The 27,637-nt window shown below is 35.2% G+C and overlaps 1 protein-coding gene across 1 annotated transcript in view; it reads right to left on the bottom strand.

The window, feature by feature from the left end:
- Positions 1 to 27,637, bottom strand: part of LOC128991837 (NADPH-dependent diflavin oxidoreductase 1) — a 33,359-nt gene that overhangs the window by 724 nt on the left and 4,998 nt on the right. The window contains exons 3-9 of the mRNA XM_054415045.1: positions 4,432 to 4,614; positions 3,230 to 3,478; positions 2,740 to 2,869; positions 1,697 to 1,936; positions 1,287 to 1,541; positions 865 to 1,029; positions 204 to 430 (exon numbers count right to left, since the gene is read on the bottom strand). Of these exons, the coding sequence (XP_054271020.1) occupies positions 204 to 430; positions 865 to 1,029; positions 1,287 to 1,541; positions 1,697 to 1,936; positions 2,740 to 2,869; positions 3,230 to 3,478; positions 4,432 to 4,614 (1,449 nt within the window). The remainder of the gene's footprint in view (positions 1 to 203; positions 431 to 864; positions 1,030 to 1,286; positions 1,542 to 1,696; positions 1,937 to 2,739; positions 2,870 to 3,229; positions 3,479 to 4,431; positions 4,615 to 27,637) is intronic.

Genomic DNA, 27,637 nt, shown 5'->3' with positions numbered 1-27,637 from the left:
AAACGAAAACGATACTTAGTTAATAACTTCCTCCCTCCAAGTCAAAATTTAGTTTAGCTGTATCAAGAGTAAACTTAGTAATGAACAAATTAATTCGAGGAAAACAAACATTACTTACGTTTTAAAACAGTCAAGGCTACAGATACAATGAAATATAATTTATGAAAAAGATTATCAACCACAATCGCAGAACTACAACTCACATTTTGTGTGCCTGGTCTCGGGAGAACGCTGTGAGCACAGTCAGTTTCCCCTGCGTCTCCAAAGCCTCCCACTCCTCAGCCATGTGATAGTCTGCGGCTCTGTTGCGGTTGCCGAACACCAGCAGTAGCGACTGAGCATCTGCTGAGCCTTCGGCCACTCTCTCTTGCACCAGACTACGGAACGGAGCTACTCCTGTTCCCGGACCCACCATAAGTAATGGAATGCTCTGCAACAATGATAACATTGAGATAAACAAATATTTTTTGGAAAACTATAATTAATCTCATTTGGGGGATTCGGTCCACAAGGTTCCAAGTTCAAACACCCAAGAATGGCTAGTACTAGACCAACGTAGCGTTTAAATAAATATTACACTAGTGTCATAGATTGTGAGGGAGGGACAAAAAATCTGAGAATGTAGCATAATGACCTGTGTAGCTTTTTTACTTACTAAGATAAGATTTTTCTTTTGCCAGGTGGTAAAAATTATTGGTGAAAGTAGCATTGGTGTGTCTAAATTTTGTTTTGTTCAGCTGTCAAATGGAGTAAACAACATAGTGCACAGAAAAACATGTTTGGAATCAACTACTTTGCAAACTTGAGGAATCAGCTACTCTGCAAATTAGGTAAAATGAACAAAATATCACCGAATAAACCAACCTTATCCTGAGGAAAGATGAAAGAGCCTTTTCTCACAGAGGTAAACAGACAATCTGACACTGAACGAGACGCAAGCCAGTTGGAGCAGAGTCCAAGTCTTGGTTTCACCAAAATGGTTTTATACTTCACTACAGCAAGCAGGATGTGCATCTCACCCTTGTGTGCCTTGAAATAAAACCATATACATTTCAACAAAACACCTTACAGATATCACAAAACTTTTATGAAAACTTCCTAAACCACATATTAAGCTGATAAGTGAGCTTAAGATTGATATGATGTTTGTACCAAAAATTAAAAATACTATACAAATAAATAGGGTTTCATGAGCTTTGACAACTGCGTAGGTTTTAGTTTTAAGATTAAAAATTTGTTGTTTTAACCATTACAAAACCAACATTTAAACACATTTTTTTGCTTACTTTCGGAGACGAAGCTATGGAAAACGACCGCTGTCTGATGGGCTGGAAGATGTCGAAGCAGTACGGGAGAGGCAGGTTTGCCGCGGCATGGGGGAAGTCAGACAGCACCTCCAGTAAAGTCCGGCGTGGGCGATTGCAATACTTGTACAACTCTTCCTGACCTTCAGAACTACTCAACTCTTCTAGCTTCTCTTTCTCCAGTTCCGATGTGGTGAACTGACGCAGCAGCTGGAAGGCGTACCTCTTGGGAACAGCCTAAAAGGTTAACACAGATTTACAATCTGTATATAAATTGATTATGTCAAAGTAGGCTAGATAACTTGTAGTGCATTCCGTACTCTTTCCTGTTTAGGTAAGACTGCTATCGTAACAAACATCCTTATATTCAAGAAGTTATTCAGCCTACTCACACTAAGGTCCCAGTACTGCTGGGCGCACTGTCGCAGTGTGAGTCTCGTCTGCAGTGGTGGCGGCACTGGCATGTCCTCATCCCTGGGAGACACCCTCAGTCTGGCCTCGGGTGACAGACCTCGGTCAGCCAGCATCTCCAGCAGCTGAGCTACAGACTCAGGAGAGTTCTGAGGCCTCACTGCCACCACATCACCAGGGGAGTACATCAGGCTGCTCTTCAACTTGACCAGTCTTACGTCCTGAACAAAAATGTGGTGAATTAACAGATACCAAAGCCTTAAATAATCCACGTACTTAGACTTGCACCTTCCTGAATGTTGCTTCTTCACTAGCCACTACCAGTGTGATAGTGACTCCTTACACCTAGAAGGTCTTAGTGCTAATATTCTTTTAGCCATTTTCTTTCTTAATGGACTGAGTAATGGCTTAAAAAGCTTATCAAGAGCGCAGACGTTTACTGTTTAGTGACCTAAACTGGTTCGCTGTAAGATATATTGTCAGGGTGCGGAGCATTGACTTCCACAACAGTGTGCACACCTGATACTCCGATGAGAAGATGAACTACACGGACCTGCAAGCCGACTGAGTGGATGAAAAAAAGATGTAAGAATTCAGCTAAAGGGATTGGCTAGAGTTGAAGCAGCCAATCGAGAAAAGAACAGCAAAAAACATGGCTGGAGTCCCAGATAAGAGATGAAATGACACGTTTATGTGGCTCCACCTTGGAATTTAGCCACTCCTGAAATCCCTTTGAATGCAGGTTTCTGCAGTAACATAAGCAGTAATTTTTCAGAAGCAATGGCAATTTTTAATTTTGGAGGATTTGAAGATGATGGTCCAGTCTAGCTTACAAAAATATTGCCAACCAGCATTACCTGACGGCTTACTACATCAGTGATAAAAAAATTATACTTGTGTCATTAAAAGTGTTTTTTCGGTCTACAATCAACAAGGTTCAACAGTAGTCTTATTTGCTTGGTAGTTTCAAAATTAACTTGATATTTGGCTAAAATACAGGTGTTAGTTATTTATTGACAAATACCTGGAAGTGCTCACAATGAGTGATCCGTTTGTTTGACAAGACTTCAGCTACTGTTGTGTCGTCTTCCCAGTTCAACAAAGCAGAACTGTCTTGCGTCGGTCCTTCGGAGGTGTCTATTTCAACATGCCATCTGAAAGAGATTGCCAGAGAATTTTTTACATAATATTTACTGAATATTAATAGAATAAGTTATTAGTATGTGTGCTATCTATTTGTATATATATATTTGTCAGTCAAAAAATATAAAATAACTTAGCAATTTACCAACCCAAAGACTTACCATTATCTTAGAAAGCGTGCTTGAGTTAATTGAATATTTAGTTCAATCATTGTATTGCATGCTAATTTAATTTTCCTGTAAATCCACAGTAGACCCTCTCGATTCAACAACTCTAGACCGAAACCTTGTCAAAACACAAGTATAAACCGTTCAACTTCTACTAAATCTTAATATTCAGCTACGCTTGATTATAATACTAATTGGATCTACCTTGAGAGAGGGAAACTATTAGTTCCGAGAGTCACATTTTTCGGCACAGGATACAAGTTGTTGAGAGTCATCCACAGTTCTGAGATCCAAGGATCAACTACGGCGTCTGCTCCCAAATCATGCTGGTCATCAGCCAAGCCGAGCTTACACAGAGGCCGTCCTCCGAGTCCTTCCAAACGACGGAACAACTTTTTGGCTACATGGTTAAATTTCACATATGAGGAGTCACCCAGACCAAGGACACCAAACCTACAAAGAAAACAAAACAACATCGTAAGATTTTTAACGTTGTTGTTTTCCATATATTATGATGCTTTACATGTTAAGAGTAAAATATGTAGAATTTGTTAACATTTTTTATATTGGACATATTTATGCGACAGAGGTTACGAGTAAAATAAAAACATTAAAAAAAACTGTACAGGAGACTGCCTTTTAATCAGACTACACTCGCAAGGACATCTATTTAACCGGACTATTTTTATCAGCAGATCAGTATACCCAGACTCATTCGGCAGAAGTACTAAAATGACTTTTGCAACAAGAAATTTCTTATTTCAGTAGGTAGACAAGTTTAACAAAACCTCACTTTACATACACAAACATTAAAAACAAAGATTATTGAGCAAAGGCAATAAAACCAAGCGGCAGAAATAAAACCGATGAGAATCTGCAATGAATCTGCTGTTCCCATCCACACAATAATTTGTTCCTACAGTCACCTGACAATGCGGGTTTCCTTGCACTGATTATAGAACAGAAAGTTGCTAACTGCTGCATTTACTTACTTTTGCATTCACTCTTTTTTTCTGCACTCCAGTAATCCAACCAAACAACACAAAACAGCGCGCTTCAGGCACGTAACATGTGTGCTTGAAAATAATTTGGCAACAGTTAAAGATACTACGACTACAATCAGCTGTTGCAGTGTTTCAAATTTCGTTCAACGCTCGGATTTAACCTAACCAAAAACGTGTTGTTTAGTGTTTGAAAGACTAATTATCATTTTGCTTTATAATAACTGTGGGAAAAATATAATGTGTAACACGAGTGGAAATTGCTCGAGAAACTTTCCACCCTCGCCAACGGCTTGTGCGTAAACATTTCTCTCATGTGCAGCAAAGTGCCACTTCTCCCACTAGTTATACAAATAACTATTTAGAAGGCCATTGTCTAGCCAAATCTTTTAAACCTAGGCCTACCTCAAGTTTCCTAATGAATCAGGTGGTAAGTTTTTTCTCAATAGAAATTTCCAAAACTTCTTCATGTTGTCTGGCTGCTCGCCTTGTCCAGTAGTGGAACAAACAAAAACCACAACATTCTCAAAAATGAGTTGTGGGATTTCATAGTCATCCAAAGCTCTGATTGGGCCGACAAAATGATTACTGCAAAGAAACAAAAAATAATAGCTTAAAAAACATTACTATAGAGAATATAATGCATTGTTGTAACAGACAACCAATTAATGCTGGTTATAAAAGGATGCATTGCACGACGTCCAAGTGCCACGACGTCCAATAATATTTATTCAGTGCCACGACGTCCAAAACATAATTTTTGAGTTGTTGCACGACGTCCAAGTGCCACGACGTCCAAAAGTACAGTAACTGCAAAAAATATAGTCTTTCTACAAGCTTTGGACGTCGTGGCACTTGGACGTCGTGAAACAGCGCACTAAGGAATTGTAAAAAAGTAACATTTGCACGACATCCAAAGTCACTGCCAGTTGCACGACGTCCAAGTGCCACGACGTCCAATAAATATTTGACTGTTGCACGACGTCCAATATAGCTCAGCGCTGTTGCACGACGTCCAAGCTCCTTCATGATGACCGGTTACGATGACCGGCTACTTGCCGAACAGTGTTCTCTCGTGTAAAATGCTTATGGAACCTTTATTAGTTATATATACATGGGTATATGTTCTTGTTCAGAAATATATATACTATGAATATTTGTACCATTAATTGAAACATCATAAAGTAAAAAAAAAACATAAATAGAAAAAATAAACAAGGCAACAGTTGGAAAACTTTAAGGTTGTGCCGATTTTTACACAATGGACAATGGCAATGGACAAGTCAGTCAAACATGACGTAACGCGGAAGGATACAACGACCGTTGGGAACCGGGCCGTGTGCAAAGCGTCTCGTCGTCGTCACTCGTGGCTCAGTAATCGCGTAGTCAACATGTGAAGTCGCGTTTTGTCGCTGGTGTAGGACGAATTTATTAATATCTTAATTCGTAGCTCGGAAATTAGCGTTCGGGCGGAAATTGTACGTGCATCAAACGATCGCAATTGTCAAAATTTCGCCGAATTGCATTTGGGTGTGTGTTTTATTAGTATTAAGTCGAGACAGTTGAGATGCCGGATTGATTGTTCGCGTTCGTGATGAAAATTCGTACATGCATCATATCGATAGCAAATGTCAGTTTCTAGCGAATCGCGGGTCGTCGTGAAGGTATTTTCAATTGATTCATTAAACGCCAGCTCGAAAAAAACAAGAATTAATAAGTCAATATCAATATTTTAATATGTTATTATTTGCAGTATTACAGTTTTACAAAGAAAACAATTCACATCACAATCTTTCATCTGAACTGATATTTCAATTCATAGAGTGTTCAAATAAACACATCTATTAGCTTTAAGAAGTGTTAGAATTAAGCTGAAGAAGGTGTGAAGGAGGACAACATATCAGACCTCTCACGGTCCATAAATCGGATTTCTGGGATATTTAATTACAGGGCCCACACTTAACATCTTTATTTCCACTGCGCAGCTCTGTGATTATAACGTCCTCAGTAGTCTGATTAAATAAAGTAAATTTCATTTTCAAACCCCACCAGGGGGCAACTTTTTGTTATACTCACACCTGTATGGAATACCTAAATTGCATTACATAAAGGTGTGAGGTGATTTTATTTGATGAAATGAAGTAACAAGTAAAGAGCTATTATCTTTTATTCTTTTTATTTTTCTTTACAAAAAGCTTGATGGAATGATCAATTAAGTAAAGAGTATATTTTGAATATAAGTGAAGGATTCTCTTCTTTTTTCTTTACAAAAAGCGATAGCACTAATTTGAGAGGTCTGGTAACAAGGAAGCAGATTGGCATTACTACCAAGGCAGGTTGGCATTGATAAGGGTATCAGTTGTTATCTCTAAGGCAATTATCCACATTGATATTTCTGTGTTTGTTTACTTGTTTATTTATTTGTGTCATATTCGTACAGAGATTATTTATATTTATATTTACATTTATATTTACATGTGCAATAGTTTTCAATTTTGAGTAAATAGAGTCAAACTGAGGTCAATTGTTTTAAACATTTTCATAATTACATATTTTGAGAAACAATGAATCATCTGAGTCATGTTATGTAACCACTGTGAGCGACATGAAGGCTGGCCAACAGAGGTCACGTTCCAGCTGTGGTGGGGCGAGAGTAGAACCTACCCGCACAGACAGGCAGACATCGGGCCGTTCACCACAACAATGTCCCCCGCCCCCGCCCACTCCATCGGCAACAGCTGACTGTCGACTGCGCTACGGGTCAATGAACTGATTGTTGACATCTACTCAACGCTGAATGCTAGATAATTCTACAGTGTGTTAAGCGTGCGCGTTTACACCATTCAAATTGTTGATGGGTTGATGCAGTCTGGTTTATGATGCAAGGTGTCAGTTGACAACAATTTTTAATTTCTCAAATACCGACCTCAAAGCAAAATTTTTATAATTGTTAAAGTTTCAGAGTTTATATTTTTGTTATTCAAATTTCAAATGTTTATGTGTAAAATTGTTTCGTGTTAAATGTATTAAATGTAAATCAATGGAAAAATTAACAAAAAAATGTGTCGTATGAATGAAGCGTCTGTTGCCACGTCAAGCGTCGTCGCGCCGGGTCGAAATTGTCCCGGGATGGAAAAGGCCTTCGTGCGGACCTGAAGGTCGCTCGGGCCAATTTTTTTGGCAGGGGAGATTTCTGTGCCGATTTTTAAATCAAAAGATTTAAAATCCGCGACAGGCAATGGACAAGTCAGTCAAACATGACGTAACGCGGAAGGATACAACGACCGTTGGGAACCGGGCCGTGTGCAAAGCGTCTCGTCGTCGTCACTCGTGGCTCAGTAATCGCGTAGTCAACATGTGAAGTCGCGTTTTGTCGCTGGTGTAGGACGAATTTATTAATATCTTAATTCGTAGCTCGGAAATTAGCGTTCGGGCGGAAATTGTACGTGCATCAAACGATCGCAATTGTCAAAATTTCGCCGAATTGCATTTGGGTGTGTGTTTTATTAGTATTAAGTCGAGACAGTTGAGATGCCGGATTGATTGTTCGCGTTCGTGATGAAAATTCGTACATGCATCATATCGATAGCAAATGTCAGTTTCTAGCGAATCGCGGGTCGTCGTGAAGGTATTTTCAATTGATTCATTAAACGCCAGCTCGAAAAAAACAAGAATTAATAAGTCCTACACCAGAAAAAACCGTGTCGTGATATTCCGCTCGGTCAGACAAAAAGTCAAAATTACCACGAGTCAGTTTTTAAATGTTCGGTACGCGTGAATCTTCGTCGGAATGAATGTGTATGTGTCGACATGTGTACGTAAGTAAATGTTTGTGTTATTTGTGTTTTAGTATTAAAATAGTCTTGCCAATCTGCCACATTTTTTCACATGTACCACTCGTTTTACAAGTTACGAATCATGTTTTGTTTGGTCTGAGATTTTCATGTTTCATTTGGTCTACTTAGAGCACATGGTCACGATTCAGGATAAAATGTTTTATTAAATTTGGTCATGTCATACAAAGAATTTAAGTTATAATAGTGAACCTAGTCAAATGAAAATTATTTATTAAATTGAATTGAAATGGTATATTAATTTAAAGAGCAATGTTTATCTGTGATATTATTATTTTTGTATTCTATGTAAAGTCAGATTCTATCATCATCAGTATTATTATTTAAAACGTTTGAATTTCATGTGTAGAATAATTTTTGAACAGTATTACATTTTTTTTAATAGTGAGAGTTTGATTGTGTAACGTAAATGGGGGTAACAGAGTGCTCGGTCGAAGGCTAGGGTTGATAAAGGGTCACGAGGATAGACTCCCATTAAATTCATAAATATTAAATACTAAATAAAAATTATCAAATAATCGACTCAGCAGTCGATTGGCCCCGTTGCACTGATCAGCAAGGAGTGATGTAGATCACAAACCTACATAATAGTCCCTGTTTGATTAAATTGTAAACTGGCCAGTTTGATAATTACGAACATCTTTGGGGAGTCTGGTGATCCAAAACAAATAAATAAAATCATCAAGGCTAGGTTTTCCCGAGACTCTGCAGTTTTAGAATGTGGCAAACCACCAAATTTAACTTGCAATCAACTCTCTCGCTCTCTCTTTCAAAATATTATTAAATTGTGCACAAAAAAGATTATTACATTGTTTATATCTGTTACTTGTATCACAGCTCAATTCAACTCATTACATAGCATTTTTACAAATCATCATCTTATCATTATCCTGTGTTTTGTATTATATTATTAATATTATACTGGTAAATTTAAGAGTATTGGTTTAACTGAAGAAGTATACAAAGTATACACAATGAGTGTTGATGATCACATATTTTAATATCAAGTTGGTGAATTCATGAATAATCGGCTTAACCGAAATCCAGTGTATACAAACATCTTGAAGTCATACTTTGATAAATAGTTTCTGAACAAACAGTTTCATAAATATATTCAATCAATATTTTAATATGTTATTATTTGCAGTATTACAGTTTTACAAAGAAAACAATTCACATCACAATCTTTCATCTGAACTGATATTTCAATTCATAGAGTGTTCAAATAAACACATCTATTAGCTTTAAGAAGTGTTAGAATTAAGCTGAAGAAGGTGTGAAGGAGGACAACATATCAGACCTCTCACGGTCCATAAATCGGATTTCTGGGATATTTAATTACAGGGCCCACACTTAACATCTTTATTTCCACTGCGCAGCTCTGTGATTATAACGTCCTCAGTAGTCTGATTAAATAAAGTAAATTTCATTTTCAAACCCCACCAGGGGGCAACTTTTTGTTATACTCACACCTGTATGGAATACCTAAATTGCATTACATAAAGGTGTGAGGTGATTTTATTTGATGAAATGAAGTAACAAGTAAAGAGCTATTATCTTTTATTCTTTTTATTTTTCTTTACAAAAAGCTTGATGGAATGATCAATTAAGTAAAGAGTATATTTTGAATATAAGTGAAGGATTCTCTTCTTTTTTCTTTACAAGGTTTACATGGTTTGAAAAATGATGAAATTTTGTTAACAACCGATAAACTTCATTATGTTTGGAGTAAGCTTTTAAATACTTATTTTTCAAGACTAGATGAATGTACATTGATCAACATGATCTTTGAAAACTATTTTTTATACCCTCATTTTAATTTTTACTAGTATAAAGAATAGAATGCCTTTTTCGAACTGTTTTTAGGCTTCAATTAAATGTTCGCTTCAATTTGTTATGTCGCAAATATGTTTATTTCTATTATTCACTTAACATTGACTTAATTTTATTTCAATAAATTTTGTGTTTATGTTTTGCTACACCACTGCAACAAAAAAAAAAAAAATAAATTTATTTAATTTAAATTGCAACCAATGAGAATATCATATAAATAAGATGTACACAGGGTTCTTTTGTTTCCCTGATGTGTTTAACTAATGTACTGACTTAATACCATATGTGTATGTGAATTAATGATCACCTGTTATTTTGCATTTGTTTTGTTTGTATTAGTTTTTCTGTTTACATTAAAGTATGAGTTTGATTCAACTGAACTAATTTAGTTATTATTTGAAAATGTAACATTGGCGACGAGAAAAACGAAGAATGGATGGACAAGAGTTAAAAAATCTAAAGAAAGCACGAGCAGTAGTAAAAGGACAGTTGAAGAAGGCAGAAAGATTCCAGTCTCAAGGTAGTCTTACAGTGACTGAGGTGAGTGTTAAACTCAAAGCAATTGCTGACCAGTGGGAACGTTACAAAAGTATTCAGGACCAAATTGATACATTAACCGATGAAGAAAACTTGCACCATGAAATAGAATGTAGATGTAATGTCGAGGATAAGTATTTAAATCTTACAACAAAACTTCAAGAGTTGATTAAGAATGAATGTTCCAACACTAGGTCTACACCACTTCACCCAATCATCAATCCTTCTGAGGCGACACATAGTTCAATTCCCGGGTCCTCATTGTCGGGTCGTATAAATTTTACACCTTTTCACCCAGAGGAAAGGGTTACAAATTTTATAAAGAGACTTGAAATATTCCTACACCTTAAAAATCTAAGTACAGATGGTAATGCTAAAGTTTACATGCTACTACACGCTCTTACACCCCAGTTACACCAACAACTTTATGATTTATGTGCACCTGAAAACCCACTTACAAAAGACTACAGTGAGTTGGTTCAGATATTAAAGGATTTTGTAGAACCACAGCCAAGTCAATGGGCTTTACAACACAAGTTTATTTCCCGTACTCAACAAGAACATGAATCCATAAATGAATTCTCAATAGCACTTAAGAAATTAACTAGCAACTGTGACTTTAATTGTGATTGTGGAAAGTCGGTTGCGGAGATGTTTCTTAAACTTCAGTTTATTCGTGGTTTGAATGACATAGGCTAGATATTCGAGCTAAACTTCTTCAAGGACGAGAGAAACGCACGTACAAAGACATTGTTAACGAAGCATCGGCAATGGAACTAGCTAAATCTGAGAGCAAAACTGTATGTCACAAAACAATGGAACACCTCGATTTGAACAGGGTGGATTCCAATAGTAGTGATAGGAACAAGCCAAAGAAAATGTTGTATCGACAAACATTTCAAGAAACCGGCACGAGACCCAACACAAAATTTGACAATCTAAAAGGGAAATGTTACAGATGCGGTTCACCTTCTCATCGAGCTAACAAATGTAAATTTATAGAGGCTGAGTGCAGAAAATGTACTAAAATTGGACACATAGCAAGTGTATGCTTACAGGAAAAGAACCAGACTAACAGAAATTTGAAGCAATACCAGACTCAAGATGGCTCGGAGAAAGGCAGTGAGTATGAACATGAAATTAATGTACTAAGTGACAGACAAAAAGGTAAATTCATTCTTGACATAACGATTGAAGGAAAAACTGTACCAATGGAATTGGATACAGGTGCAGCCCTTAGTACAATGTCCTATGATGATTTTAAAAAACTGAATGTACGTACAAAAGTATTTAAAACCAAAATCGAACTTAGAACGTACACAGGTGAACCTATCAAACCCAAGGGTAAGTCATTTGTACATTGCTCATACAAGATGCAAAAATTTGTTGGAAAACTCTACCTTATTGATCAAAATGTAGATGCTATATTTGGTAGAGAATGGCTCAGAGAAGTGACAATAGATTGGGCTGAGATACAAAATGTGAACGCAATACAACCTGAAAGTCTTGATACCATCCTCAGCGAGTTTGAGGAAGTTTTTGATGGTAAAATTGGAGAGATACCTGAGTATCTGGGGCACTATAGACTTATAGACGATGCTACACCTATATTTGTAAAACCAAGACAAATACCCTTTTCCATTAAAAGTAAAGTTGAAAATGAATTAAAAAGACTTGAGGACTGTAACATTATAACAAAGATTGACCATTCTGACTGGGGAACTCCCATTGTACCAGTGGTGAAGCCAAACGGACAAGTACGAATTTGTGCCGATTACAAAGTAACACTGAACAGAGTAATAAAAGATGAGAACCACCCTATTCCAAGAATTGAAGAAATCCACTCTCAAATGAACGGAGGAAAAGTATTTTGCACGCTAGATATTTCTAACGCATATCTTCACATGAAAATGGATGAGGACAGCGCACACATGCAGACATTGAGTACACATAAAGGTATGTACAAAGTTAACCGTTTAATGTTTGGTGTCAAAGTTGCTCCTTCACTTTGGCAACAGTTTATGGACAAAACTTTACAAGGTATTTGCGGAGTGCAATGCTTTTTTGATGACATCATTATACAAGGTAAGACATCTGAAGAACTCTTGAAAAGATTAAAGGTTGTCCTAGAAAGATTAAAAAGTAAAAACTTAAAATTGAACAGAGAAAAGTGTAAGTTTTTTCAAACTAGTCTGCAATATCTGGGACATATAATTGATGCTCAAGGTATTCATAAAACAAAGGAAAAGGTCTCTTCCATCTTAAACAGCAAAAGACCAGAAAACGTAACAGAACTTCGCAAATTTCTTGGATTAACAAACTACTACAACAAAATTTATAAAAGATTTAGAAACAATTCTACACCCACTCAACCAACTACTTAAGAAAGATGCACACTACAATTGGACCTCAAAATGCGAGAATAGTTTTCAAAGGGTCAAATCAGAACTAGCAAGTGATCGTGTCCTTGTACATTACAATCCTGATTTGCCTCTGGTACTAGCAACGGATGCCTCTCCGGTGGGTCTTGGTGCTATTCTTTCACATCGTTACAGCGATGGAAGTGAGAGACCGATAAGTTTTGCCTCACGCAGTTTGACAAAATGTGAACAGCACTACAGCCAAATTGACAAGGAAGCCACTGGCATCTACTGGGGGCTTAAGAAGTTTTTCCCGTACTGTTATGGACGGAAATTTACTCTGATTACTGACCACAAGCCACTCGTATCCATATTCAGCCCCACAAAAACACTACCATCAATATCTGCTACTAGATTATTTAATTATGCACACTTTTTATCTGGATTCGACTACAAAATTGAATACAGAAGAACATCGGATCATGCTAATGTAGATTTTTTATCTCGGTTCCCAACTGAGCATGCTTCAACTAAAGGTAGGGACAACTGTGACCTTTTTCAACTTAGTCAGCTCGATTCTTTTCAAATTAGTAGTTCTACAATTTCTAAGTCAACAGCCCATGACAAAGACCTTCAACCAATACTACATGCACTTGAAGAAGGTAAATCAGTGGAAGCTTTTGGGTACCATGACAATGAATTAACACTTCAAGACGGATGTATTTTCAAAGAATGTCGAGTTCTAATACCACAATCCCTTCGTCGGAAGGTTCTTGATGAACTTCATATTGGGCATTTAGGCATGGAGAAAATGAAATCCCTAGCCCGAAGCTATTGTGCATGGAAGAATATTGACCGATATATAGAGCAATTGGCAAAATCGTACAAACAATGCCGTTTGAAACAAAATGAACCAAGAAAGGAACAAAATCATCCATGGCTAGCTCCCCAGGGACCATGGGAAAGGTTACATATAGACTTTGCTGGCCCAATGCAAGGACAGTGGTACTTTATTATTGTGGACGCCTTTACTAAGTGGATTGAGGTAATACCTACTAAGAATACCTCTACAGAATTTTGCACAAGAGAACTTAGAAAGTTATTTGCTACATTTGGTCTTCCCATGATTTTGGTTTCTGACAATGGAAGTCAATTTACGTCTAGCGTCTTCGAACAGTTCCTATCAGAAAACGGGGTGGTACACAAAACAACTGCTCCTTACCACCCTTCGTCAAACGGGCAGGCTGAGCGTTATGTCCAGACTGTGAAGAAGTCCCTAAGAGCAATGGAAGACGAGGGAGGGAGACTAGACGTCAAACTCTTCAGAATGCTTATGCAGTTACGTCAAACCTCAAATTCATCTGGCTGTGATGCATACTCCTTGATGTTTGGCAGGAAGATTCGAACACACATAGCTCTTTTACATCCTACACGTAAACAAGAAACTGAACATGTGAAGCAAGCAACAAGATATTTTAAGGAGGGGGACAGAGTACAAGCGAGAAATTATTCAAACTCAAAAGACAAGTGGAGGTTTGGAAGAATATTGGAAAGGGAAAGCAACCTTCTGTATAAAGTGCAAATGGATGATGGAACTGTCTGGAGGCGTCATGTTGACCAATTACTGAAATGCGAAATAACGTTACCACAACATTTCAGAGGGGAGAATTGATGTGTTTAACCATAGATAAATCATACTCCCTTAGTAGATTTGTCATCCTTATGGAACAGCTGAAGCCAGTTTTATTGTTATTTCTGTACGTCCAACTGTAGAGGTTATGTTTTGTTTACAATTTGTTTCTTGTTATTTCAGTAATTTAAAACCTCATTTAACCAAATAAAACGATTTAATCATAAAAAATAACTGGTCTCCTAGTTATATAACCAAACAGGAAAGCACAAATCATGAAAATAATCCTAAAATAATATAAACAAAATGTTGTCTACCCCAGCGATCGGTGTGGACGTACATGAACTAGACACGAAAAACAAGCTTCAATATTTACAATGAGATGAGGATTCTACTTTTGTTGCTTAGTCTATGGTTTAACTAATGTACTGACTTAATACCATATGTGTATGTGAATTAATGATCACCTGTTATTTTGCATATGTTTTGTTTGTATTAGTTTTTCTGTTTACATTAAAGTATGAGTTTGATTTAACTGAACTAATTTAGTTATTATTTGAAAATGTAACATTCCCCAACTCTAAAATACTACTCACATGAATTGAAAATGTTATATGTTTTAATAGTACTGTAGCAAATCGAATATCAATAAAGTTAATGTATAACAATACATTTACATATTCCTAGATTATAATTGAATGTGTTTACGAAGGAACACCACAGCCTCAAAATTCAACATTACAGTATATTTACTCAAGATTTCTTGTTTTCATATAGCACAGTTGATGTTGCCAACTAGCGTGGGAGCGGAAGTCCTGATAAAGGCGGGTTCTCGGAAAAGTAATAAACATGTAGTTTGAATGAAAGATTTTTTTTAAATTTCGTACAGGATTCATAGGATCCTCAGCATAAAGTACAAACCACATACAAACTGCAAAATGTGTGTCGAAGGTCTGATTAGATTAGACCTTCCGAGATTTAGACCTTCAGCAACTGATCCGTTTTTTACCTTCCTATAATTTATTCTTTTTCATGTTGTGCTTCATGTAACATACATAGACTAGAGGGCCGCTCATGCCCTTGACAAATAAATTAACATTTTCGCACAAATACAAATCAATATCGTCATTAGACAAGAATTAAAAAATAAAATTTATAAACAAAACCTACCACGGCATATTCTTGAACAAGAATGCCTACAAACCTACGATAAGCATGTTTGTTATTATTATACTTAACCTACAAATGCTATGACTTAGGGCATACCTGCTTTCCTAGATAAAATATCCGAACTAATTGCGAGTGCAACGTGAATTTAGAAAGAGACTAGTAAGAATTTACAACTGCGAATTTCTCAGAATTGATTGACAGTTCAGACGAACCTATGGCCACAGACTACGGAAACCTACAGTATTATTGTATTAGTATACTGTATTTGTATTATTGTGTTACTAGCAGAGTACCCGTCCTTCGTACGGGGTTGGCATATAAGTATAAATGCTTATTGCAGTTATGGGAGAGGACACGATAAAAAAAATTTGTCTTTTAATTTATACGGTATCCTATAGTGTAGCACACATCTACCATAGTCCTGATGTTCTACCACTGACCCTAAACCATGGAAAAAAGTAAAGTTCTCATTGTGTACCGCAACTTTTTTTGCTAGTTGGTTCAAATTAGCTGTGGTCATTAATGCAAACAATCAAAATAATAGTGCTGCACCCTGTTTGGCAAGCCTTATAACTTTTTAATGCTGTTTAATATCATAGAACCAACTTGTACAGTTGAAACGGCTGACAAAATTCTTTAATTTCTTTATATATGAATACTCATAAGGTTAACATGAGAAAGTCCAGAGCCAGAGCCACCGCGGCGGAGACTGAAAGAATTTTTGAGGTAAGAGTATGTTAATCGTGGATGTCATCTATCATCATACCAAATTTCAACCTTGTCGGTTTAGTATTTTTCGCGTTTGCTTGTCACAAACATCCATCCATCCATACATCCATGGTTTGCACTGTAAACATAAAGCTATCACAATAGTTCCAAACCGACAAATAGAAAAATAGGTAAATAGTAAAAAATAGTAAAAAAAATACGGTATCCAACTCTGGGGAACCACTTCAAACATAGAAATAGTTCAACGATTTCAATCTAAAACACTAAGAAAGATTTTACAAGCACCTTGGTTTGTCACAAATAAAGTTATTCATCAAGATACAAAATTACCCTATGTTAGAGAAGAAATAAAAAACCAAGTGAAAAATATCAAAGAAAATTAGAAATCCATCCCAATTTCCTGGCAGTTAACCTCCTCAATAATAGTGACGCTACATATAGGCTCAAAAGAGTTAATCCAATAGACCTTCCAAATAGTTTTTAGTTTAATTTTTTTAAATTGTTTGTATGTTAGTGCACTTGATGGATTGTATCCAACCCATGGTAAAATGGTCATGAAATTTACTTATTGTTCTAGTATAGAATAGATTGTAAATAAATACTTGTTAAAAAATTTTAAATTTTGTAGGTTTGCTCTTGTTACCATGGATACCATCAATCAATATTTTAAAATCTCTCACCTCAAATTTTTTAAAGCCCACGGGGCAGAGCCCTAGGAATTGTAGGAATATTTAGCACATTTGACGGATAAACCTTTTTTGAATTCGTCATATTATAAGTGTATGAAAATTCATATATCTGTGTGTCAATATCTACGTAGGCTCATTTCTGTTCAATGGAAGTTATGCAATTTCAATGATACCGGTACTTAAATGGGAAGTCTTACAGCTGTTATAAAACTGTGCATACAATTTTATCTTACGAGTAAATTCGCTACCAATTGATATAGTACGACAATTCTATTCTACTGCAGTACTTAAAATTCTACCACTACTCACATTAAACCTACCATATTTACTTTTGGGCTAGTGATTAATTTATTGTATTAATCATACAATATAGTGAATAGTGTAGTCATTTATTTATCTCGTTTCTATGACATAGCTCTATTGTGTAGGAATCAATTATGCAATCATAACAACAGAAATACTGCATCATTACATTTTACGGTGACATAGTATTTATTTTACATATAACAAATTTAAGCTAATGCAATAATTAGTTCAATTAGAACCGTTGAATATTGAATAATTTAAACATTAATCGAAGACGAAGCGGTTGACAACTTTCAAACAGTTGACTAGGCCTAGTTGCCTTCAATAATTGCAATGCGAACTGTAGGGGTTTATTATCTGTGACTGTATGCACTGAGGTCGGCAAACAGTGTTCACAGTGTGCAGGCACTTTGGACGTCGTGGCACTTGGACGTCGTGCAACAGTCAAATATTGATTGGACGTCGTGGCACTTGGACGTCGTGCAACTGGCAGAGGCTTTGGACGTGGTGCAAATGATACTTTTTTACAATTCTACAGTGCGCTTTTTCACGACGTCCAAGTGCCACGACGTCCAAAGCTTGTAGAAAGGCTATATTTTTGGCAGTTACTGTACTTTTGGACGTCGTGGCACTTGGACGTCGTGCAACAACTCAAAAATTATGTTTTGGACGTCGTGGCACTGAAAAAATATTATTGGACGTCGTGGCACTTGGACGTCGTGCAACACTCCCTTATAAAATGTTTTACAAATAACAAAAGACTTGTTTCTCTGATGGTTCGTACCTCTAATTTCTCAGAAATAGTAACAGTTTTTATCTACATGGTATTCATGTGAGATTAAGATGGTAAAATATTGCTTGATAATGTATTATAGTAATGGGTTTCAAACTAAAATCTTTAAATAACCAGCTATAAGAACAATTTAAAGTCTAAATAGCTTCTTGATCAGCATCGTACGTGTTATTAAATTACCTGAACGTACAAATAATGTCAAATAACACTAGAAATAAATATATTTACACTTATTAATTAGTTATATTACCATAGGTCTCATGGTAAGAACGAGACCCGGACCAATTTAATCAATCAAAAAGCTACCTACTGACTTTTCTCAAGATCGAAGCAAAGTATTGAATTGAAAGGATGTAGTGTGTTGTGTGTTTTAGCTCAGCTAATATTATTTCTTTCCTCTACTCTTCCAGTGAAGTCGGTCTTAGTCTTCGACACACTACATAAGTAGGTAATGTCCTATTAATAATACTAAAGGTAAGACCTTTGACTATTTACTAGTCAATGGTAAGACCTAGGGTAGGGAACCGTTTATACTTTTCGTGTTTTGTTTTAATATAAGGGTCATTATCAAATTGAGAACAAATTAATGTCTTGTGGACATATAAAGTAGTAAAAATTAAAAAAAATAAAAAAAAATATTTAAAACTAAAGACAAAGATTATATCTACATACGTAGTATAAAAATAAAATGTTTAAACAAATTATTTTTGAAAAAAAATAACCTTTAGTACCTTAAATGTCCCCCTCGCTAACTGTCCTACACTGGCTAGCCTAAAGTTTACATGTAGTTATTGTGGTTTGAAAAAAATATAATTAAATAATAATCTTCTGTGGTGTTATATAAATACTGTTTCATTTCCATTACCCATTGCAAACTATTTTTAAATTTTGATATTTCCGAGACATATAACATTTTTACTTAGTCCTATGAAAACCATCTAGGTTACAAGCGATTTTGAATTTGCCGCTATTTCCATCGTAAGTTTCGCACGATCGCCGCCAAGAGCAGTAGTGAGTGCAGGAAGAGTTATCTTTGTCAGAAAACGTGTTAATAACGAATTATTCTTGTTAATAAAACAAATTTAGTGACAATTAGGGTAAGTATAGAGTGCGTATGTTAATTTAGTGTCTTTTCGCTAACTGCTGTTATTATTAATTGTTGTCTTTTTAAAAATGTGTGTGTTTGTGATGGAAAAGCAAATTGTACATAGAACCTAACCTCAAAGGTCCGATTACTTTCACGTGTATGCGAAGGGAATAGAGAGCAATATACCAGTAAAATGTCTCTTCGCTTATGGTCCCTCCGCTTACGTTAGCGGAAAGACAGTCTCACCCACTAACGTAAGCGAGGAAGACTGTCTCACGCGCTAACGTCAGCGAGGAAGACTGTCTTGTCCGCTAACGTAAGCGAGGAAGACTGTCTCACCCGCTAACATAAGCGAGGTTGACTGTATAGCTACGCTTACGTTAGCGAGGTCGACACTTCTCTTTTACATATGCACACATTGTATAATATGGTATATAAAATATGCAATTTTCATCATTGACACATTACATACAATTAGGTATTTTCAAGCATCATGGTTTAATCTATGAAAACAGTTAGTTGTTGACAATTGAATCTCGTACAGAAAAACTCATAATTATTATTTTCAAATATGGTCGGGAATAAAAATGTGACTCTATATTAATTGCACACTTTTTTCAAACCTGTTTTTGATTTCAATTACATATCTACGATTTATTTCAGATTAAAGATTAAAATGGCGAAAAAGAAGGAAAAAAATAAAACTAGTACTGAAAGTCGGAAAAAAACTAAAAGTGAAGCGGCTAAATATCAAAGACATTTAGAGCTAAGTGCTGCAAGGCAACGCAAATGCAAAGCCAACATGAGCCAAGAGCGACTTGAAGCTAAAAGAAAACGAGACTGAGAGCGGGACTATAGACTGAAGGAAGAAAAAAAAATTAAACATGTGTCAGACATGGACGAACAAGAAAAACAACGGGCGAGAAAAATGTGGAAAAAAAGAAGGCTGCGTATAGGAAGAAAAAGAAGGATGAGAAAGAACTCATACAAAATACTCCCCCGAACAGTGACAATGAAGATGCAGGCCTAGCCGAAAACATAACACAAGAAAGTAACATTTCCAGACAACAACAAGTTGGAAGGCGAAAGGTTCGTCGGGATAAAAGCAAAGTATACAGAGAATTGAAAAAAGCTAATCAAGAAAAAGATAAACTTCAAAAAGAAGTTGCTAAATTATATTATTTTTTTAAGAAAAAGGCTAAGCCGAATAAAAGAAAAAGAAAAGAAGAAAACTGGAAATGGTATATCACCGTCTCCAAACAAAAAGGTTCAGGAATTAGTTGCTGGAGAAAAAATTTCACCTAACATAAGAAGAAGACTTTTCGTTGGGTATGCTTTAGAAAAGCAATTAACCGAAAATATTAAGCGGGTGAAAGCAAAAGGAAGAGATAGGCACATAATAAACAGAAGTATTGGAAGTAGCATTGTAAGGAAATATAAAATTCAAAATGAACTGAAATCTATTATTCCTTACAGTTATACCCGCAAAAATAACAAAAGTGATGATGACAGCTTAACCTATAAGAAGAAAACATACAACACAGTAAAAGTTCTTGAAGCTAGACAGATAAAAAAATTCTTTGAAGGAGACGACGTTTCTAAAATGTTACCTGGAAAAAAAGACTATGTAAAACGAGGTGGCGTAAAAAAACAAAGGAGACTTTTGCTAGACAACTTAAAAAATCTATACCAAAAATTCAGGAATGAAACCAACTGCAGCATTTCGTATACAACTTTTACAAGGTGTAGGCCGTATTGGGTTACCCCTCCAACATCAAGAGATCGTGACACCAGTGCGTGTATTAAGCATGAAAACGTCAATTTGTTGGTGTCTGCTTTGAAGAAAATGAATGCTATAGAATACAAGGATACTTCAGAACTTATAAAATCTGTAGTATGTTCTACTGAAAGTGAAGAATGCATGACGAGCAAGTGCACCAAATGCAAATCATTAGACATTTTATATACAATGGAAGATGAAAATGTTCATGTTAACTTCTTTAAATGGACTTCAATCACTGAAAAGAGAGTAATAAAGGACGAAGAAAAAAATGTCAAGCGAACAGTTAAGTCTACAATGTCAGCAAATTTAGCTGAAGTAAAACTTCTTCTCAAGTCACAAGTCAATATGTTGAAAGAGCATATATATTTTATGAAGCACCAAACAAAAACTCTGAAGGCTACGACAGAAAACCTTGACAAGCACACAATTCTATACCAACTTGATTTTTCACAAAACTACGTGGCCAAGTGCAGCACAGAAATTCAGTCTATGCACTTTGGTGCTTCCAAAAAGCAACTTTCTCTTCACACAGTCGTACGCTACCATTTAGAAGACAATGTCGTAGCAAAGTCGTTCTGCACCGTTTCCGAAAATTTAGATCACCAAGCCCACGGTGTGTGGGCTCACTTCACACCTATTTTAGAACAGACTGCTGAAACCTTCCCCGAAACAAAGAACATAGTGATATTTTCAGATTCCCCGTCGTCCCAATACAGAAATAAGACCAACTTGTATTGCATGGCCAACTTTTTACCGTCTATGTTTAAAAAGCTCGAAACTTTCTCGTGGAATTTTTCTGAACCTGGCCACGGGAAAGGTTCGATGGATGGTGTCGGCGGCTCGTTAAAACGTAATGCTGATAGCTTTGTTCTCCATGGAAAAGATATTACGAGTGCATCGGATTTCGTTTCCCTTTTTCAAAACAGCAAAACGACAGTAATTGAAGTAACTGACGACCAAGTGAAACACATGAAATCATCTATCCCTAACAATATTAACACAGTTAAAGGGATCATGTCGGTGAAACAGATAACTTGGGGAGTTGATGGCGATTTAAACCTAAGAAAGCTGTCTTGCATGACTTGCAAACCAGGTATAAAATGCAAGCATTATCATTTGAAAACAATCGATAACTTAATCAATGGAAATATTAATGCAATCCAAAACACCAAGATAAAGTCTAAACCAACAAAACAAAAGAAAGGGAAAATTAGAGTGTCTGAAGTGTATACAAGTGGGAGTGGTTCGGAAGATGAAGAACCAGTTGGAGTTGAAACTTCAGTTGTCATTCAACCGTTTGAGTATGATGCAGTGAAAGAAGGTACTCACCTTTTGGTAACATTTACACTGGAAAGAAAACCGTTGAAATTGAAAAAGTATGTTGCAGTGGTTCAAAAAGGAATTGACAGTGAAAGAGAAGTCAACGTCATGTTTATGAAGCGGCCATCGCCCAAAGATAAGACACTTTTTTATACAGATGAAACTGACATTTCTTATATAACTTGCGATCAGATTAGTGGAATACTGCCCAACCCAAAAATGGTTGTTATGGGCGAGAGAATCTTTTATAAGTTTCCTGGGCCAATAGATTTGTAAATCATCAAAACCCACTTTGAGTTCTTACTTAAATGACTAATACTTTTTCGTGAGATAGGCCTATAGTTTTTATATTTTTGAATATTGTTAACTCATTGTATGCAAGTCCAATTATTGTTTTGTTGCCCATTGTTTGCCTTATAACTTGATTTACCTAAGGATATATGTTCCTTTTACTTTTGCATTTAAGAACATTAGTGTGAGATTCCTTGTATTTTTGTAAAGTTTGAAAGTTAAGGGCTATAGAATATTTTATAAGTTTCCTGGGCTAATAGATTTGTAAATCATCAAAACCCACTTTGAGTTCTTACTTATGCCTAAATACTTTTTCGTGAGATAGGCCTATGGTTTTTATATTTTTGAATATTGTTGTTTGTAGGCAAGTCCAATTATTGTTTTGTTGCCCATTGTTTGCCTTATAACTTGATTTTCCTAAGGATATATGTTCCTTTTACTTTTGTTTTTAAGAACATTTAAGTGTGAGATTCCTTGTATTTTTGTAAAGTTTGAAAGTTAAGGGCTATAGAATATTTTATAAGTTTCCTGGGCTAATAGATTTGTAAATCATCAAAACCCACTTTGAGTTCTTACTTATGCCTAAATACTTTTTCGTGAGATAGGCCTATGGTTTTTATATTTTTGAATATTGTTGTTACCTCATTGTAGGCAAGTCCAATTATTGTTTTGTTGCCCATTGTTTGCCTTATAACTTGATTTTCCTAAGGATATATGTTCCTTTTACTTTTGTTTTTAAGAACATTAGTGTGAGATTGAGGAGTTTATTTTCTATTAGTCTTGTACAATGAAAAATAAATATATTTTGAAAAGATTGATGTGTTATATTAATTTTCATTTTGAAAAAACAAACCTATGATAGTTTTAGACTATAAAATAGCCTTTCTTCCCACATTCAGTAATTGATAGTGTCTTTTCGGCAACGACGTTGTGTCTTTTCTCTAACGGTAGAGTCCTCTCGCTAACGATTGTCCTTTCGCTCACGGCCGATTTTTCGACTTTTGAAAGACTTTATAATGAATTAAAATTTGTAAATTTTGTTTGGAATCAATGTAATGACTTTATTATTCATGTATAAGTAGTATTTAACGAGGTAAAAAAATTCTCATGCATCTTATTGCTAATGTTTCTCTTTATTTTAGCTCCTAAAACTAAAAACACATACAAAAATAGGTGTAAATAAAACAAAAACAAACAGATTTTCATTTAAATTGATTTTTTATTGCTATCCAACATTTCTTTTTCACACAACACGTCATTTACAGTTTCATATTGATTATTAGAGTAATTAAACAATTTTAAACTTGTGTTAGCGAGGGGACAGCTTTTCAGGACCCTGCAAGATAAAAAAATCTGTAAAAAATAGAAAAATAGAAATTAAGCTCTGCTGACATTAAAGTCTTATTCTTTTCAATATTTTATTTATGTTTACTTAATAAATTATTAAAAAATTAAAACATTATTTATTTTTTCCAACTTTTTGCAATTTGTTCTCAATTCGATAATGACCCATAAACCATATAATGAATGTTAATAATGATTGTTTATTATTGTCTGTGTTACTTTACTTTTCTGAAAATCCAAACCTTGATAAAGTCGGATAGTCAAGTCTATTGTATCCGTATTTATGTAAAATAGCATTTGCTACAGATCCATATCAAGAGAAGTATAATTGTAGACAAGCTCTAGAATTGCGCTGTTTGCTAAGATAAGAAAGTCAGGAAAGCTGTGTGAAATCCTGTGTTAAGATTTTCAGCATATTTGTAAAGCAAGTGTTTGTTTTTGTAGCCTGAAGGTTTCACAGGAATATGGTACAATTTATTGTATAGCACATCCTTCCCTTTAAAAGCGTTTGCCAGAATAAATTACTGTACAGTATATATAAATTATGTATATTTATTTGAATAATTTTTAACAAAATTTTAAACGTAAACACTAATTTACTTCAATACAAAAGGATTACAATTTTGTATATTAAATGTAGGCCTAGATATAATTCTCAAAACCCTAAGTCTATAATTATTCTTCAATCAATTATTTAATAAAATTACCAAAAGTTAGTTATTAAAATATTTGTCATCTTTTAACTTTTTGGCCACAGTTTCCCAATTGATGGTACTGTAGGAGCTTTCGGCCACCACTGTAGAACTAAGATAATTGCTTATAGTCTCAACTTGATATCTTGAATCAGACAAATTATTTGAAGGGAGTTTAAAGTTATTTAGATAACTCTTCTGCACCAAAACAGTTGTACGAGGATTTAACACGCGACTCAAAGAGTTGTCATCCAAATAAAATGAATTTTTGTATCCATTTGATCTATGTTTTGAAAGTTGATTAGTTCTTCGTCCTTGATTAAAAATAATTGACCTTTTGAAATGAGCTGTGGGTCCTGAGTGGAATTTCCCTCGATGAACTACCAAAGAATTCACACTTGAAACTTTGCTTAGGGACGAGCCAAATTTCTTGTTGTATTTTAATCGATTTTTCTTTACCTTTGTCAGGGAAGTTTTCGGTTTCACAAAGTTTTTGCCAAGCGCTGTTTGAGTATTAGACAATGTACTGTATTTTTGGTGCCTAGAGTGATGAGTGACTTGTGTAGCAGGATATTCAAGGTTTTTATATTTGTCAGACATACAAACTAGTGGTATGTCTTTTTTAGCACTTGAATGATTGTCTGTTGCTGGAATTTGTACCTTTTCATTTTGATTTTCAGAATCAATGTTTTCAGCATTACATTTCATAGTACTTTTATTTAAACAATTTATTACATCTGTTGTTTTAGCGTCATCGTGTTTAGCTTGCCCAACTAGTTTTGTTAAAACATCAAATTTTACAACTGAAATGTTTTTCAGCTCTACATTATTACTAGATAAATTTATAGTACTTCTAGATTTTTCATCGTTTTGATGAATAGAATGGGCTATAATTATTTCCTCTGATACATTTCTTGGTAATTTTACATACCCATTTGTTTTGCTAGAAGAGCTAACATTGTTCAAATTATTTGTATTAAGCCTTGGTAGCCCTGAGTTCTTTTTCACTGACGAAGTGATCTTTGGTGAAGGTGATACTTCAGTTACATTTTCAGAATCAGGCATTTGCTTGAATGAATACGACCCCCTTTCAATGTTGATGTTTATCAAATTTCCAACTGGGGGAACCTCTAGCTCTTTAGTAGAATCATCCTTTGCCGTTTTGAAAGACGTGTGTTGATTAATATTACTATGTGCTACAGTCATTTGTGAATGGTTGTTACTTAGCTGCTGATTACCTTTTTGATTTTTAATATTATTCTTATTCGTATTCTCACTATTATACTCATTTTTACGATTTTCTTGATCAGGATTACTTTTATTACTGGTTTTTTTATTAGAGTTTGATGACTTTTTTGTCTGTAATCTTTGTTCTTTTTCTTCACTCTCAGAATCAATTTCAAAATATTCTATGTTGGTCTTAATTGTTTTCCCCAATTCATCGTTCCTGTTGTTTTTACAGTTAGAACAAACAGTCATTTCTTTTTTATAAACTACTTTTCTTTCTCCGTCATCTGTCTTATTTTTAGTTTTTTGTGGAGTCACTGATATTATCTTCTCTTCCATCATGCACTTTTCACAAACGTCCGACTTCAGATCTTTTAGGCTTTGAGTAACATCTAGTTTGTAATGACACCCCTCACCCTTTTTCAAGTCTTTTCGGTTCATAAGCATAATTACTTCATCTGAATCCAACTTATCAAAGCAGTTGGGTTTTTTGCACAAGAATAGTTTGTAATTAGATGTAGAGCTCTCTGTGCTGCTTTCATTTTCTTCCTCCGTGTCAAAACTTTCAGATTCTGATGACACATTATGATATGGATGAATCTTTTGGTAGTTTTTATTCAACGGTATTTTTGTGTCGAACTTGCCGTGTTGAAAGTGACAATATCCATCATGTTTCCGATGATTACGGGGAGAACATCGAGATATCATATGTCTGTGATGAGGGTCAAAAGATCTTTTAGCGTCATGTCTTTGTCCATAAATCATACCGTCTTCAAATTCTCTCTTTTTATTTATTTTTATATGTAAATGTTTACCAGTCGGGTTGTTTGTTTGGCTTCTATTATTTCCTCCTGAGGGGTTTGTTATATTCTGGTCACTATCTCTATAAATATCATAGTTTCTTTTACCTTGGATATTTTTGTTAGGAAAATGTCTCCTGTTACCATCCCTGACATGGTAATTTACTGTGTGTTGCCTGTAAAAACTATTTGTTTTTGATTCTTTCTCATTTTTTGCAGCCATATTTGCTTGTTTTTTACCATTTTCATTTTTTACCTGACACATACCTTGACTATTATTCAAAACAATTCTGTTATTTTTTCTTTTAGTGATGATGTTTAGATCTGGAGTCAGTTCTAAGTACACAAGATTTTGCACTCTCGAGTCTTGATTTTTAGGGGGTGGAATAGTTTTTGTATTCTGAACTGTAGTTTTATTTTGACTTTGACCCATGTTATCGATGCCTTTTGATTCATCACGGTATTCATTTTTTAAATTTGGTCCATTACTTTCCGCGCCATCATCCTGAGAATCGAAATAAATGTCTTGACTATCTTTATACACATTCTTATTTTTGTTCTTTTGCTTTTTCTTGTTATTTTTAGATGGTTTCGACTCAGAATACGAGTCGAAACTGTTTCCATTTTCATATTTTCTAACAGGCTTAACTATCTTTATCCATGCACTGCTGTGGTTTTGGTTACTTGGATTCCACTTATTACTCTCGCATATTTCACAAGAACAAGACGAGGAACTTTGTGGCATCCTTTGCTTTTTCTTTCTAAAATATGATCTTTTGCTTCTCTCCTTCACACAGAGTTCACAAGTGCAGTCGGAGTACTTCGTAGATTCTCTAGGGCAACAATCAAACTGTTTAGGTGAATTTCTCTTTGCAGGACTATATTCACAAATGCCTGCATTTAAGTTACAACCACTATAACCACAGCTGTTAGAATAGTTGTTATCAGAACCGTAACAACACTCCTCACAGCAACATGAAGAATCATCCCCACTACAGTCTTTGCTGTATTTTTTTGAACTCCTTTTTATTTTATTTGGCCTTTTAGGTTCTTTAAAATCAGAATCTTCTGCAACATCTTTAGGGTCTTGAACTAAAAATCGTTTTCTATCTTTCTTTCCATTCCAACAGTTTGGAAGCTGGTCTAAATAAGTGTACAAATTTTGG

This window comes from Macrosteles quadrilineatus, unplaced genomic scaffold (genome assembly GCF_028750875.1).
Source record: "Macrosteles quadrilineatus isolate MER2022 unplaced genomic scaffold, UCM_ALF_1.0 Scaffold_4__1_contigs__length_99947679, whole genome shotgun sequence".
Classification (NCBI taxonomy): domain Eukaryota; kingdom Metazoa; phylum Arthropoda; class Insecta; order Hemiptera; family Cicadellidae; genus Macrosteles; species Macrosteles quadrilineatus.
This window is presented reverse-complemented; position numbering and strand designations above follow the sequence as displayed.